The sequence below is a fragment of the Pleuronectes platessa genome, chromosome 1 (assembly GCF_947347685.1).
Source record: "Pleuronectes platessa chromosome 1, fPlePla1.1, whole genome shotgun sequence".
NCBI classification, from domain to species: Eukaryota; Metazoa; Chordata; class Actinopteri; order Pleuronectiformes; family Pleuronectidae; genus Pleuronectes; species Pleuronectes platessa.
In genome coordinates this window covers 24,015,926-24,032,198 of record NC_070626.1, presented here as the reverse complement: position 1 = coordinate 24,032,198, position 16,273 = coordinate 24,015,926, and the positions used below count along the sequence as shown (strand labels likewise).

The following is a 16,273-nucleotide window of genomic DNA, read 5'->3' as shown; positions in this document are numbered from 1 at the left end:
TGGTAGCATGTGACTTAGGCACGCTCAACAAGACTTCCTTACTTAACTTTTCCTTTAAGCTGTATGAATCTTATTGCTTTGGTTTATGTATCTAAATGCCACATTTTCTAAATTAAAAAAATAAATAACTTCAGCCATATCTCGATCCAGGGTGAACTTAGTGACCCAAGAGGTTGTTATAAGCTCCCAAAACTTACCCTGACTAAAGTTTTCTGGAGAAGGGCTGAAACTTTGAAGAAACTTAGTTTCAGGTTATTTTTTCCGATGAACAATATACTATGTATTCCAATGTGCGCATTCCTCTTAAGGTCACTATTTTATCTTCTGGAAGGTGAACATCAGACAAAATAACAAAGCTGTCTTTAACTAACTAAATAAACACCTTTTTAAGATCACTGTGATAAAACACACACTTGGTTCTTCTTTATCTCCAGTAAAACAATTGCATAGGAAACCAAATCTATTATGTGTGTTAGCCCCAAGCTTTAGATACTACTACTTTAATCACACAATTTGAAATCCATCAAGGGCACCTTCTCCGTAAGAAATGCCTAAAAGCAACTTTAACATAAAGATTGTCAGGAAAATGATTTGATTGAGCCATGTGAACTTGCTTAACCTCCTTTGAAAGGCTGCAACTCATAAATGTCACCTGCATACAAATATAAATTCTAATTCTGTTCTCTGGCTCGAAACAATTTTTTTGCCATTTTTCTTTATTCTCAGGCAATCTAGCCTCTGTATAAAGGCTTAGAATTGTCTTATTGTATCTTTGCTTTAGAAGGTACGATATGCATATTCTGCTGTACACACTATACTAATATAGTGTATTTTCTAAGATTTCTGTTTGTAAGAAATGAATTACAGAGTTTTACTTTAAAAGCCCAAACATGTTTCAGTTTGCAGGGACACGATATATTTTACATGTGTTTTTCTGTCCTAACGGTTTCCAAAGTGATTAATGAGTATACACATGTTTTTGTCAGTTGTCAGTCTTGCACATATGTAATATTGATTTTGTTTTTGTTATTTCAGTTGGGTGCAGAGTTTCGGGCATGAGGGTCTTGGACTGTTGCTGGACATTTTGGAGAAGTTGCTGTACAAGAAGGAGTAAGTTCATGCACTAATTCATGGGTACCTGTAACTGTGGTCATTCGTTTATTCAAAGCATGAACAGTAACTAAAAAGCAAATTGCTTGGTTAAGGTAATTTTAGCTTTCTATCATTTTTTATCAAAGTCATTCAACACCAATTTTAGACATATAATAATAATAGATGCGATTTATATTTGCTGATGGTGGAGTTGATGAAAGGGTTATGATTGAACCAATTATTAAAAATTGTTCTCTATCATAAGCAGAGTCACAATCCTGTATGAGCATAGACAAACTTTGCAGTGTTTCCCATTAATTCCATAGGCTGTGATGCCCCCCCCCCCCCCCCATGGTCAACCTTCCTTCCCCCATCATAATGATCCTGAAATGTATAATGCTTCTCATAATGTTATGAAAGATAAAGATCTCAGATGTAGTGTTTAGCTCCATTTAGCTCTGTCTCTCTCTTTCTCTCTCTGTCGCTCTCTCTCTGTGTTTCTCTCTCCCTGTTAATCTCTCTCTCTCTCTCTCTCTCTCTCTCTCTCTCTCTCTCTCTCTCTCTCTCCCCCCCCGTTTCCCCCTCTCCCCGTTTTTTTTGTCTCTGTCTCTCCCTCTCTCTTCCCCCCCCCCCCCCCCACATTGACCTGTTCGTCATAGTCACACTGGCCTTCGATAGCAGGAGGGGACATCCTGCTGTGGTGTGGTCCTGTTGATTGTCAAAACAATCAATAGCATTTTTACTGTCCTGGCAGAACACTGCAGAACACCTACCCTGTCCCTGTCATTCAGGTGCACATGAGAGCCTACTGCTGCCTTTGCTTTCACAGTAATCAACCGCTCGGCCACACATCCCCTTGTCTCCCTTGTCAGCCATCGCCACGTCTAAACCTGTGGGAAACACTGTGTAGACTCACTTTTGTCATGCTATTCATTTAACCATTTTTCCCTGAATAACTCTCTATCGTCTCTGTAGGCAAGAGAAGCTTGACAAAAAGAATCAACACAAAGTAATCCAGTGTCTCAAGGCCTTCATGAACAATAAGGTAATGACAATAATTTTGTGAAAATACTCATGAGCATTTATTTAGGTTGTACATTAAGTTCCCATTTTCAATCAACCTTTGTGTAAAAGCGATTGTTATCGAGAGATCTAACCAAGGAATGCCTTTTTTTCAAATAAATATATCAACATATTTAATTATAGAATTGTTCTTTTTTTATTCTATAAATCGGGAAATGCTGGGACGGCAAGTTTACTACTACAACAAGGAATCCCCAAATTAATTTAAACATTTAATATGTCAGTTTTCTATTTCCTAATATGCTTCAGGGAAAAAACTATCTCAAACAACTCCCTGTATTTTGAGACTGATTTCTTCAGGTAACCTTCATCCTATTCATTATTATTATGTGTCTTACTTTATTTACCAAATAATGTGGCCTCTTGGATTTCAATTACAAGGGATTCATCACAATTGGAGAAAAGTAGCCTCACAACAATCTGGAGCCACTCACCTTAAGTTTTACTCAAGTCCTGATTCTTGACACTCTTGATCTAAGATTGTCGGCCTGTATGTCGAGGAGTGAGGGCTTTCTGATGGTTTAGGAACTATAAGAGAGAGTGTGTTTGAATGTCAAGTGCAAATGAGGGAAAGAGATGTGATTGCAGAAGAGAAACACAACTTCCTCCACAGCGCTCCTTTAAAGCACACACTTGTGAGCTGTTACACAGAGCGACTCTCTGATTCACCTCCTGCATTTTCAGAGGGACACGGTGTCATGTGTCTTCTGCACAGAGGCTGCTAAGTTATCAACAAGATCATCAACGATGTGTCACAGTATAATTGAGCGAGCCGTCCTCCCTTGTACTGACACATGGCAGTGGAGTAGTTTTAATACAGTGCAGTCAGTGTGCAGTCAGTATTAATCACAGAGACATTTTTGACTTTAGGAACAACGTCATAACAATTTTTTTCTTTTTAACATAATTTAATGAGTTTTTTTTGGAATTGTTTTTCTTTAGCAACATAATTAAGTCAAACTATAAAATAATATGATCATATTGTGATAAAATTATCCCATTTAAAGTCTGAAGACAGTTAAATTGAACGATCGCCCAGGACGAAGCGCTTATAAATAAAAATGACTTCCGCTGAAGTAGCAGTGATTTACAGTGTCTTTGCTTTTCTTGCTTTTGTGCTGTTAGTCTAAAGTAGCTACCAAGGAAAAAAAAAAAAATCTCGCCAGATGGAGCTGAAATACCAGGGGAGACAGATATACCGCCGCTCTGGCACAAAGCGTGCTTAAGGTCTCGTGTAATCCTGTGTCTCAATAGGCGCCAGACACCAGCATTTACCCGTAGGCCTCTCTGTTAGCCCAGACCTTTCCCTGGCTAGAGACGCACCTTGGGATGGGATGTACCCACAATGCCAAGGAGACAGGTGTTCGCTGCCAGCTGTCAGTGCAGTCTTTTCTTCTTCTTCCTCTTCTGCCTTCCTGCGTCAAGTCACACACTTGCAATGGCATAATAATGGAGCCCTAAAAGTTGCCACAGTGTGAAGCTGCCCTTTGAGCAACTTAACTGTTATTAAGAAAACCTATTTCCTCAATAAAGATTTCATGTAATTGCTTTCTAAGCTGAATAAGTACTTATAAAAGCTTATAATGTATAGCTCTGCGCTGTTTGATTGAACTGTAGTTCTCTCCGCTCTTTGTTATTGTGACGGCTGCTGATGCAGGCGATATGTGCTATTACTTTAGGTGCAGATATCTGTAATTGTTGATTCTATATTCATTTTTAAACTACCTTCTTTTGAATGGTTTTCAATGGGGAATGAGTGAAACATAATGAAACATGATCGATATCTCAAAATTTTGAATGGCCAAAAGACTGAAACAGCTTCCCCATATGCATGCGCATCCCATTGTCAAATAATGATAGCAATAGTTTTACCATGCAGGGAGAAATTACCCAACATAACTTTGGACCTGTGAAGCACAGAAGACAAAGCCTGGTACCTATGGATTCAGTAAATGACACTCAAGAAATCGCCAAAAAAACACTCATATGTGTTATATATATTTTCTTCATCATTTGAATAACTTGGCTGAAATATTCTCTTCTGACTCCATATCCTACCTCCTTCATCCAAGCTTCACCAGTCTTAGAACATGCCACGTCACGACAACCCCCAGCACTGCCTATGTTTGATTTGCGAAATCCTTAACTGCATATCCCTGTTTTTGTTTTGGTCTGACATTTTTGCAGTGTCGTCAGAAGGCTACAATGTTAATGCAATTTTATCATGAGGTGTCACTGTAGTCAGCAAGGAAACTGTTCTGTTCTGGTCAATATTTACCTTGGACTGTATCATATATGTAAGCAAGGCTGTTAAAGTATAGAGACAACTGCTTAAGAAGTTCTGTGTGTACATAAGCCCTACACGATAAAGAAACCTGCTCCAGCAATGTTCATTCTTTGAAGCATCGGCAGAAATCTGACACAGTTCACCTTTATTTTGTTTCTGAAAATTCGACAAAATGTGTTTCAGGAAATATGTCAGAAAAATGAACAAAATTGCGAAACTGTTTACGAAATAATGACACAGTTCAGCTATTTGCATATAAATGTGCAGACACAAAGAAACAATAAAAAATATTTTCTTAGCTTACTGTCAATTGGGTAAAGCCTGCATCGACCAGGCAAACAGAAAATCTAAATCAAGTGCTACGTGATGCTTGGTGTTACTACCACATCGACAAAAGCATTAGGAAAAAAAAAATCATTATTAATGCCTTCTTTTGTATAATAAAACCTCATTTCAAAGCTTTACAAATAGTGAATTAATTTCAGAGTATTATTTATATTCCACTTTTTTTTATTTTTAACAAAACAGACAATTTCTATATCGATTTTCTCTGTACAAATCAAAACATGAATTTAAGTTCTTAACGTTGCTGAGCCTGGTCTTCATTGTGCAGCTGCTGCCACACGCTAGCAGCGAATTATCCACCACAAGTAAAACATTGTTCAAGCAACGCCTTTTTTTCTTTGTGAAGCCTTAATATATCCCACATGGCAAAACTCAAAATGCACAGTTATTGTAAATCTATTTAGTAATGATCTTGCAATTAAATCCGAGACCAGTTGTACAGGTAATTGTCTTGAGCCAGATCTCTTAAAGTTATTGCACGTGCTGTATTACAGATGAACTGAAATCATAGTTTACCTTGAGTCTGGCATTTTATTATTGCAAATAAATATATTGAACTTCAACTTTAATAAGTACAACTTTGTGTTACATGGCATTTCATTCTTGTCACTAATGAGCTGAATTAATGCACACTTGTGAAAACATGTTATGTGTTTGTGTTTATCGCAGTATGGCTTGGATCGGATCCTGGCGGAGGAGAAAAGTCTTGCTTTACTGGCAAGAGCCATTGATCCCACCCAGTCTGCCATGATGACTGACGTGATGAAGCTGCTGTCAGCCATCTGCATTGTGGGCGAAGAGAACACGTATGCTCAGGCTTCATTCTTTCTGTCAAAACCTCTAGGTCTTATAGCTTCTCTCATGTTGAACGACAATATTTTCAAATTATCCCTTAGTTTAGGTTTGATTTACAATGATGGTCCAACTGGGTTTCACTAATTATAATTTCTCATTATGAGTTTAAATGACTTATAGAAAGAAGTCTACCTTTGTGAGAATCGTTATTATGATCGTGGTGCCAGTATATTGTACCTGAAAGTATTGCATGTATTGCTGGTATGTGAAGTACAGGTCAAGTGCAGGAAAATGTATTGAGTGATTCTATTTGAAAACAATGTGAAATTAGATATTCTAATTATAACATTTAATCATTAAGAAAAGTAACGTGATGTACATTTCCAATGCCAACACTTTGAATACTACTTCTTTCATGATAGAAAACAGTAGATCTTCCATTATGTGGAACAATATTTCAAGTTATATATGCTTCATTAAAATAATAATAAACTTTGTGTTTTTTTTATTGAAATTAATTATTATAATTATTATTGAGTGACGTTAATATTACGACCAATTCAATTGAATTTAAGTAATAATTCTCTTCAAGTCATAAATCATGATTTACAGTGTAAGTGATGGTATTTCTTAGAAAAGACCATACACCTGGATTAAATCAGCCTTGAATACTGAGATTCTGATTAACATCTTTAATAATAATTAATGTTTCTCTTTTCCCCCAATGCTCATGCTTGTAATGTTCTCATTTAGATTGGAAAAGGTCCTTGAAGCCATTACCACAGCAGGGGAATGGCGAGCCATCGAGAGGTTCAGTCCCATTGCGCAAGGGCTTCAGGATCGCTCGGTTCAATTACAAGTAAGTACAAAGTATATTTACGCCCACTGACATTGTTGTTGCACTCAGATTTACCTGAAATTAAATAAGAAAGGACTTTGGAAAGACCATTTTAATAAATCTTAGCCACAGGTTTTTAGATTTAAACAGTTTTTAGTTGAGGTGCATATTGGTGATAAAACAAACACGTGGGATTTAATGTGGCAGTCTAGAACCTGTTAATATCATTTCTTTGGACGCAATGAACATTATCAATCACAGATTGTGTGGTAAAATACTTCCTTGATTTAAGGAAACCATCTGTATTGACCTTTACTTTTGAAACTTTTATGATATTTCATGTTAAATTTAACAACAAAAGAAACAATTGCAGCTCGAAGAAGAACACAAAACTTTAGAATGAGAACACAAAACTTTAGAATGAGAACACAAGTACCAAAGAAAAACATCAAAAGGCCGGAATGATAAAACCCCATATTTCTGTTATCTATATAGATAGAGAAGTTGTGTGTTCCCAGGTATTTACCTCTCCATTCAAGGCTCTCGTCTTATGCACTCCCTTCCCATAAATAATCCCTCACTTTGTGGACATGATCTTTCATTTCCCTGCTGATACATACACTTGAGATATTGCATGTGGGCTGTTTCAAACAGAGACAACATCAGTTTCTGTCAGAATAATGCAATTCATGATTAAAGTGTGTTGTTGTCTGCATTTTGATTTGGTAGCTGAGGGACGAGAGGAGAGTATCTATTCATTCAGTACCTAACACACATACACATGATGAAAGGTGGGCATAGAACCCAAGTAGGGACAACTACTTTGCTCCTTTGGTTGTCTCATATTTGTATGCATTGACCTGGTCTAAACTTGTTTTTATCATCTGCTTTTGCTTCATTTGCAATAACTACCTTTGACTGGTAAAACTTTAGGGGAGAGAGAGAGAGATAATGTGAGGGAGGAGAAAAGTTTTACATGGAAGACAAAAAAAAGACAATTCGAAATGAGAACCGGATATTGACATCCAACAGAAGCTTGAGTTTGCTTCACACAGGCGCAGACTTTATTTGTGACTATAGAAACACAGCCCAGCGTGCTTGAAGGTTTATAAGGCCTTACTTGCTTTGATATCCCCTCGCACTTCTGAATACACGCCACAGATCCCTTTAAATCCCTTGCATTATTAAAGCACAGATACTGTTGTATATCCCTACCATGGCCACAGTGATGCGTGGCAGAAAGCGTTCTCTTCTCCCTGAGCACGTTTGCACACACCAAAATACTCGTATTGTCCTCTTAATTCTTTATATGGTTATGTATTTTTAATTGACTCTTGCATTGATGAAGCTAATGTAGGTGGTTAAAATTACATCAGAAACTCATATAGTCTTTGAAGAGCTTGAATCAAATTAACGTCTTGACATGATTTCGTTGCACAGGACTGCAGTAAATTGTGAATCTGCCCCTATGAAAAATGATGTAAAGCATTGCTGTGATTTTTCTTGCTAACCCTTTGTCTTTAGTTATTTATGGTTCGCAGCAGGCTTCAACTGTCTGATATTTATTCATATATGCAGAAAATATGCAGTGTGTACTAGGTAGGAAACCAGTCCATCAATGGACACCGTCTTTTAATTTATCAATGGTATTGGTTTTTTATCAATCACCACAACCCAGTCACTTTTCACCTGTCTGTATCAAATGGTACTTCAAAGACAGAGAATGATTGAGCTCGAGTGCCACGGCAGAAATAAGAGCGTGCCCTCAAACTGATTATGAACCTTAAAACATCTGAATATCCTTCCTGAGCTCGAGCATTGCCATACCCTGTTTTCACGCATGAATTGATTGCTTTACTGATCAATAATAGATTTTTCTGTCTGTGTTTGCGCGGGCAGTTGAGGAGTCACAGGATGCAGCTGTCCCCGCGCAGTAAACCAAATTCAGGCGGGAGTGAAAAACCGCTTCCAAAAGAGCGAGTTTGCCCTTAAATTGACTGTTGGTTAATTTTGTGTGTATGGGTCTGCAGTTGTTCCATTAATATTAAAATCAGCCCCCCAGTTGGTGACTGGAGAAAATAGACATGCATTAGTTATGGTCCTCTGCTTCCAAGGGACATAACTCATTTCGAATGCATGCAGGCCTGCTTTTCATCAACTTCTTGAAGAAGTCTGTCTACTCTTTCTATGGTTCTCTCTCTCACGCTCTTCTTTCTCTCTCTTTGTTCTGTTTACCCTTCATGTTGCAGGTGGCATGCATGCAGCTCATCAATGCACTCGTGACATCTCCTGATGAGCTGGACTTCAGGCTGCACATCAGAAATGAATTTATGCGTTGTGGCCTAAAAGAGATATTGCCGGTAAGCTCAACAAAACACACACACACACACACACACGATATAAACTCACACTCACCAAGTATTAATATTTAAATGAGCTGTAGATTTGCTCCAGCAAATAATTTATGAAACACAGTGGACAGTTGTTGTCCATGTCGTCTGTCATTGCCAGGAACCAATAAAGTTTTGAGTGGCTGGGCTAATAATATTTCTACTGCATTTCATACCATCTGCCTTACATGCCTATCACTTGTAAACTACTGAATTGCTGTGTCTCAGTTCAAGTACTTTTATACACCTGTAATATTTGAGAGCACAAGGGCGGTCACACCGACAAGTATGGCAAAATGCACAGTGGAGGAAAAGCACCTACATTGTGACCTCAGAACGGTCAAACATTTCCATTTAAAAGGGCCACTTCTCGTTTTCAATGGCTGCCATCTTGACTACCTAGCTGAGGGACTGTCGACTTATTTTAAAACTTGTGAAAATTATTTTATTCAGCAGGGATAGCAGCATATTTCATGTTGCACGACACAGGGGACAGTTACTAAGATGTTATTTTTTAACGTCAATAGAGCAAAGCAGGCGGCAGATATTTTGGCAGGTGACAATAACAGTCGCATTTTACAATTGTCATTTTTCAGCAAATGCACAGCGGCCGTGTTTGATTTGGAACAAAGCTACTCTGTCAGGATTCATGCTCTATGCCAGTGATTGAGAAAGAATATGGAGCCCGTCTCCTCACTTTCATATTATGATGTGTCACAGCATTTAGAACAAGCTCCTTGTCTTGACTCAGGCTTGATGCTTCCCATTTTGTTTAATTTATCAGCGTGAGCCTTTCCGTCTGATCTATTTTCTTTTATTCTTTTATCTCATTGTCTCTCATTGTTTTATTTTTTATTTTTTCCTCCTCACTTCATTTGTAGCAACTGACAGCCATCAGGAATGACGCTCTTGACATCCAGCTTAAAGTATTTGTGGAGCACAAAGAAGAGGACATGATGGAGTTTTCTCACAGGCTGGAGGACATCAAGAGCGAGCTTGAATATCCTTGTTATTTGGAAGCAGCGTGAAGCGTGAAACTCCAAAGTTTGATTCAGTGTCTGTACCTTGTAATTTTGGCTAATATACATTGGAAACGCATCCAGCTAAGGTCAGTTGTTGTTAACTAGAGTCCAGATAACCAACAGTGTGAAAATAGAATAGAATACATCTTTTTTCATTTCAATAGCTTCTACATTTTGATGTGAAATGCCATTTCCATTTACGTACGAGCCCTTGACTCTTTGCACTGATGCGGGGGATGTATTCAGCATTGTGCAGAGCACGGTGAAGGACAGCAGTGCAGAGCCTTATTTCCTCTCCATTCTACAGCACCTAATGCTCATACGCAATGACTACTTGGTCAGGTAAAAAATCTCCAGCACACACAAACACTCAGAACCTAAATAATCTAAAGTTTAACGAAGCAAAGAGTATTTTTCTTCACATTTTTCAATTCTTCTTCTCACAAAGTTCTTTCTCTTTTATTTCAGTCGTTGTCTGTCCCTCATTTATCCTCCACCTATATCTGTTTTCACAATGATGACCAACATACAGCATTTTAATCTTGCATTATAGCCAAATCCACACACAACCTAAGAGCTTATGTTTTGTGGAGGACTCACTCCCTCTGCTTTAAACCAGAGAACCAACAAAGAGAATGCAGTCTCTTTTATCTCTAAGCCATCTATTACAGCCAATGCTCCAATGTATTTCTCATCTTCTTTTAATGGTACTTTTTCAAAGATTTATTTTATGTTGATCCACTCACAGCTTGATGTGAGTTCAACAATGACTTGATCAAAAGACAGAGCTCTAATCTGCAGCATATGAAACGCATCACCTGCGGTTTCTCTTCTACCCAAAAACAACACCTGAAGTGTTTCTCTTTGCCAATAATGAAACTTCTTGCATATAAATATTGGCATTTTTATGACTGCCAACAGCGTTAATAATAGAATAAGAATATTTACACACATAAAAAAATTGAAACTACCCAATAATAGCTGAGCAACTGTGAATTCTTGTTGGTGGTATGCTTTACACTTTTGTAAGTGACTCAAGTCAATGGAGTTACGTTCATCCAGATCCATGCATTATTCCTATCAACATTTTGCTGAAAAAAAAAAAAATTACTCCTGGATCAAGCCCCTAATCTGGATTATGACATGAAATATATGGGTTGTTTTCTGACCAATATATTCTTCTACCACTTAGATTTCTGCTGATCCTCCCTGTAGTTTAAAAAAAAATGCTGCTTATTAAAAGACAAACAGACAAATGGAAAGGAAGACATAACCTCCTGGTAAAGGTAACAATCTATTTTAGCTAATAATACAAATACTTTTTGTAGTTTTTAAGAAGAACTATGCGAATCCCTTCTGCTAATGACATCAATTAAAGCAAATCGGTGTCAAAGAGTTTTTTACTTTACAGTTTGATTGATGAAACCAAATTGAAGGTTTGTGTTCGAGCATCTTTGAACTATTTGAGAATTGAGTGAATTGTGCCTCGCAGGATCTAATTAGATTTAGGATCAACAATTTTAGATTTGCATAAAGCTGGAAAGGCTCACAGAATCGTCTCAGAGTTTAGACATTCATTAGTCCACAGTCAGATGAACTGTAATGTAGGTACTCTCCCGAGGAGTGGGCCGGGCCCTCATCTTAAGATGACACCGAGAGCAAAAAGCAGAATGCTCAACGAGGTAAAAATAGAAATTATAAGAGCTGAAACTTTAAGGAATAACCTCGCTAACATCTCTCATGTTCATGAGTCAACCATATGCAAATAATAGTATGCCAGTGCATGGAGCATGATGTTGATGGCAGGACTCCGACATGGAATCTGCTGCTCTCCAAATAAATCATCATTGCAGGCTTGATATTTGTCAAAGTGCACTTAGCAGAATGTTTTTTGCACTGAAAATAGGTTGAATAGTTTGGGAAAAGCACACAGAAGCACAGAAGACCTGAATAGGAAAGCACCAACCCAAAGTTGCATGACAAGAAAACACTCTTATACACATTATAAAACCTGACACGAATAATGTGTTTGTAACCCCTCTATGCGGAGATCATTCCATATGATGCAGCTCTGTAGACGGTTTTGAGTTTGCTTTCAAGTTCTCCATCGGCACTTCAATACTCCTGTTATTAATTTTCACCACAGGCTTGTATCTGAACGTGAAGCTTTTAATATTCTGCATCTTTTGCAAAGGACTGGTGCAGTGAGCATTGGTTATTTATTCTCAAGAGTATATAGATGAGGGATCCAAAGTTGCAGTGCAAATAAAAAGAACACCGGTAGCTTGTCAGTCAAGTGATTGACAGTACGTGTTATTCTATTTTCATCCTTATAATTTTGTCATTCACACAGTGACTCCATGGTACACATCTACATGGCAGTCGCAGCATTGTTTCAGGGAGAGGTGGAAGGCAGCGTTCCTGATTAATCACTGCTGATAAGTCTCAGAGTAGGGATTTGGACTCTCAGCGGCAATGTTGCAAGATAATGAGCAGATCAGACACTTCCTCCTTTAACTTGCAACAGCACTGTGGCTCTCAGCTGTTGTCTGTTGTTGCATCACAACATCTCCCTTTTCCTCACTGTGGCATATCCCTCGTTATTGTGTGATCAGTGAATTCAACGGAGCCACTTTCAACCGTTCAACTGCAATTACTGTGCATTTGCTAATAGGTGGTTGTGTATTCTCCATTGTTCAGCATCATAGAAACAGTGCTTATATAGGTGCTCCTGGTATAAACTGTAAGTAGGCGTTTTATTAGCTCTGAAGAAACGACCATTCGCATATGCCTCATTTCTACTGAAGTTTAGTCTCATAATCAAGATAAAACTTTACATTTTTTGGTATCATTAATTAAGATACCATCTGGTTCACAATGCACATAAACAATTGATCACAGTTTTTTTTCCTGTTGGCATATTTTCTTATGGAATATATGGAATTTATATCAGTGTAGGCTTAGTTTCTGTCGATATTCTGTCCTCCGTTTAGGTCTCTTCATTTTCTGGCCAGATATTCTTCTATTTGGATTTTTGTCTTTTTTTAAACCAATTAACACATAATTAATGATAAGCAGCCCCGACTTGTAGGTTCATGATGTGTTTAGAGTTTTAACTCTAAACACAACTCTAACAACTCTAACTTATGGCACAAGTTGTTCGGACATGCCACATTTCCCTTTTATCTTTTCACTAACTCTATTTTCCCTGTAGACAGTGAATCTGCTCTCACACCTGAATCTGCCCAAATGCATACACAGACACCAGATTAAGAGCATGACATGGAATTATGTGTGTTTTTGAAACTCTAACACACCTCTGGCTTCTCCTGACTCTCAGGCCTCAGTACTTTAAGATCATTGAGGAGTGTGTGTCTCAGATCGTGCTCCACCGCAGTGGCACTGACCCGGACTTCAGTTACCGCAAGCGCCTCGATGTGGACTTCAGCCACCTCTTAGGCAAGTCAAATACTTTTTGGCATTACAGATATTTCAATCGATCAAAGGTAATTTTCACTCTATTCTTTTTCTCCACTCTATTGTTTGTTTTCAGAGGTGTGTGTGGATAAAGCTCGAATTGATGAGTTTGAACAAAGAGCTTCAGAATTGGCACAGAAGGCAAGTATTGACAGCAGAAAATACACACTTTCCTCCCACTACACAACCACCTGGCCTAAACAAAGCCCATTAAGGCATTCACTTGACTTTGTTCTAGGAAGTAACATCTGTTTAGATTAGAAAACATTTACATTATAGCGCTAAAATGATATGTCAAACCATTGAGGCTTGAATAATTTAAATAGTCTTTATCCGTATAGAAATTGGATTTTAAATTGTCTCTGACTTTTAACCAAAAGAAGAAAAATGTAATTTTAAAGTGAGAATCACATTCTGGCATATTGCTATAACATAATCAGATCTATAACCTTAACAATGCCCATATTACCACCAAGTATTATTTTGAAAAGCAAAGTCAAGAGTATTCACTGTTGATAACAAGTGCACGTATCCCAGAGACAATATTTCAGATAGAAATACTGGTTCTTCCCATATCATCCTACTTTATAATATTCCCCACATCTTGAGCTTTTATATGTAGTTCCATGTTTTTTTTTATGTTCATAGCACAGATCTAAAAACATAGGAGAAGAAGTTATTATAATACAGTAAGACGTAGAGAAAAAGACGTACAGTTTTTCTTCCAAGTCGGCGAATCACACACCCGGCGAATCGCACACCCACTGAAATGTTTGAGGTCAAATTGATTAGCTGCTGTCTGGGTAGCAGCAGGTTGTAGATCCTGATTAGAAACACGGGCTCACTGATTGGTGTGTGTGTCTCAAACTTCACTTTATCATGGAATGGGTGTTTGACAAAAGGTGGAAATTCAATCAGCAAATCAGGGTAATCAAGATGAAAATGAGTTTTAATTATGCTAAAATAATTATACAGATAGACTCAAACAATTGTGTTGCATAATACTAATCTTTATTCCTAGTTAAAGTAACTCAATATCCACGTTTTCTTTGTGTGAATAATTTGGATATGTGATTCTCTTTTCAGTTCGAGGAGGAGTTTGTAAGCAGGCAGCAGACAGAAGCTCAGCTGGTTAAGTCTGAGGAAAAAGCAGCTGAACTCGGAGCTGAGCTGCAGGCCTTTAAGTCCCAGGTACACAAGCTGTGTGTTTTTGTTTTTGGTGTGGACTTTTGTAAATTGTGTTAATGGGTACTAATTTAGGGGATGTGAAATGTGAAAAATAACACACTCGATTTTATGACTCTGCAACTCTCCCTGAATCTAGCAAGTTACTTTCCATTAAGTTGTTCTTATATTTTGGGGTGCAGGATGGGCTCTTGGGGGGGGGGGAGTGGACTTTGAGTCACTGGAGCCTGCAGTCTGGTTTGACGTGGAGGCCGCTCCACTGGCTGGCTGACACTAAGTCTAATGGCAACACTGACCAGTCCTCCACGTTGGCCCTTTCTAATTCTCTGATCTCCTTCCCATAAGAGTAAATTGTTCTAAAAGCAATTTATTCTGACAACTCCCTTCAGCCTCACTACCGGGCCTCTCTTCACAGCCCCACCACCCCTCCACCACCACCCCCCCAATACCCCAGAGAGTTGCTCCCATGCTCTGGAACAGCAAGATAACCCACACACTCCGAGAAACGGAAGAGAACTTCCCTTTTTATTTTCCTGATAATTTTTCAATTTGAAAAGAGCAAACACAGAATGAATACTCAAACAGTACTGCGGGTCAAATGACGGTGGTACCTTTAGTCAAAAGCGGGTCCTCTTCGTCCCACTGTTTTTGCCCTTCTGTGTGTCTCTCTCTTACTAGCACACACAGACACACACACACACACACACACACACACACACACACACACACACACACACACACACACACACACACACACACACACACACACACACACACACACACACACACACAGGCACACTTGTTAATTCAGCAAAGACGTTCTTCCCCGTAGAGGCGGTGGCAGAGTGAGGGCCCAGGGCTGACCTTTAGTGTGCGTCTTTAATCTAAAACTGGTGCATTGATCAATAAGCCATTTGCTCTGTATGATACAATTTACGAAGCCATTGTAGCCCCGGTTATAACGTTGGAGTTTTAGCTTTGGAAAAAACAAATCATTGCGGGTATGTGTTCTGGACAGAATCTGGACCGTTTATGAGTGTTTGACCTCTGTTGGATGGTTGAGAGAACACGCCTCCGTTATCCGTAGCCCAGTGGTATCAGCCAGCAAAGCAAACCGTGCTGCACTCTTGGCAGACGTGGTAGTTCTTCTGCTTTGATTTTTTTTCTCTCTCTCGAGTTTCAGTCGTATTTCTTTTTTTCCTTGAAATGTGAGTTTGCTTTTTATTATATTTGTTCTGCGAAGGGTTTCATGGGTACTGCTCCACACACTATACAATACAATCTAACACTAGAAATAAACAAAAGTATTTCTTACTTGAAACAATTATAATTTTTGGCCAACATAATTACACTTTATATTAATTTGTTTAAAAAACCATACACTAAAAAATATTATTTAACCTTCAAAGTGATTGTGAAAAGGCAATTTAGGCATCAAGATCCTTTGAATTTGATTAATTCTCATCAGTGTAATAATTCAAGTAACATCATGAAAGTGTGCTCAGATAAAGGAATATGAAGGAGGACAACAATGCTAGATTCTTATTGTGTTGGAAAATCCTTAATACTAAAACATACTCAAGCTAGATTTAGTGTTAACTTTCATGTTCTGTGGCATGAAGGCTTAAACTCTGGCTTTTAATGTTGTTACGAGACCTATTTCCATTTGTGATGGAATGATGGATTGAGTCTAGAGAGAAATCCTCAATTGTCACACTTTTACGTAAAGCATTAGCATGAATCATACTTATTTGTATGT

General features: G+C 38.2%; 1 protein-coding gene across 2 annotated transcripts in view; it reads left to right on the top strand.

The window, feature by feature from the left end:
- LOC128444067 (protein diaphanous homolog 3) overlaps positions 1–16,273 on the top strand; it is a 144,640-nt gene that overhangs the window by 20,419 nt on the left and 107,948 nt on the right. For both annotated transcript variants that reach the window (XM_053426375.1, XM_053426367.1), the window contains 10 exons: positions 1,036–1,110; positions 2,068–2,137; positions 5,477–5,613; positions 6,356–6,461; positions 8,690–8,800; positions 9,712–9,830; positions 10,078–10,194; positions 13,193–13,311; positions 13,406–13,470; positions 14,416–14,520. In XM_053426375.1, the coding sequence (XP_053282350.1) occupies positions 1,036–1,110; positions 2,068–2,137; positions 5,477–5,613; positions 6,356–6,461; positions 8,690–8,800; positions 9,712–9,830; positions 10,078–10,194; positions 13,193–13,311; positions 13,406–13,470; positions 14,416–14,520 (1,024 nt within the window). The remainder of the gene's footprint in view (positions 1–1,035; positions 1,111–2,067; positions 2,138–5,476; positions 5,614–6,355; positions 6,462–8,689; positions 8,801–9,711; positions 9,831–10,077; positions 10,195–13,192; positions 13,312–13,405; positions 13,471–14,415; positions 14,521–16,273) is intronic.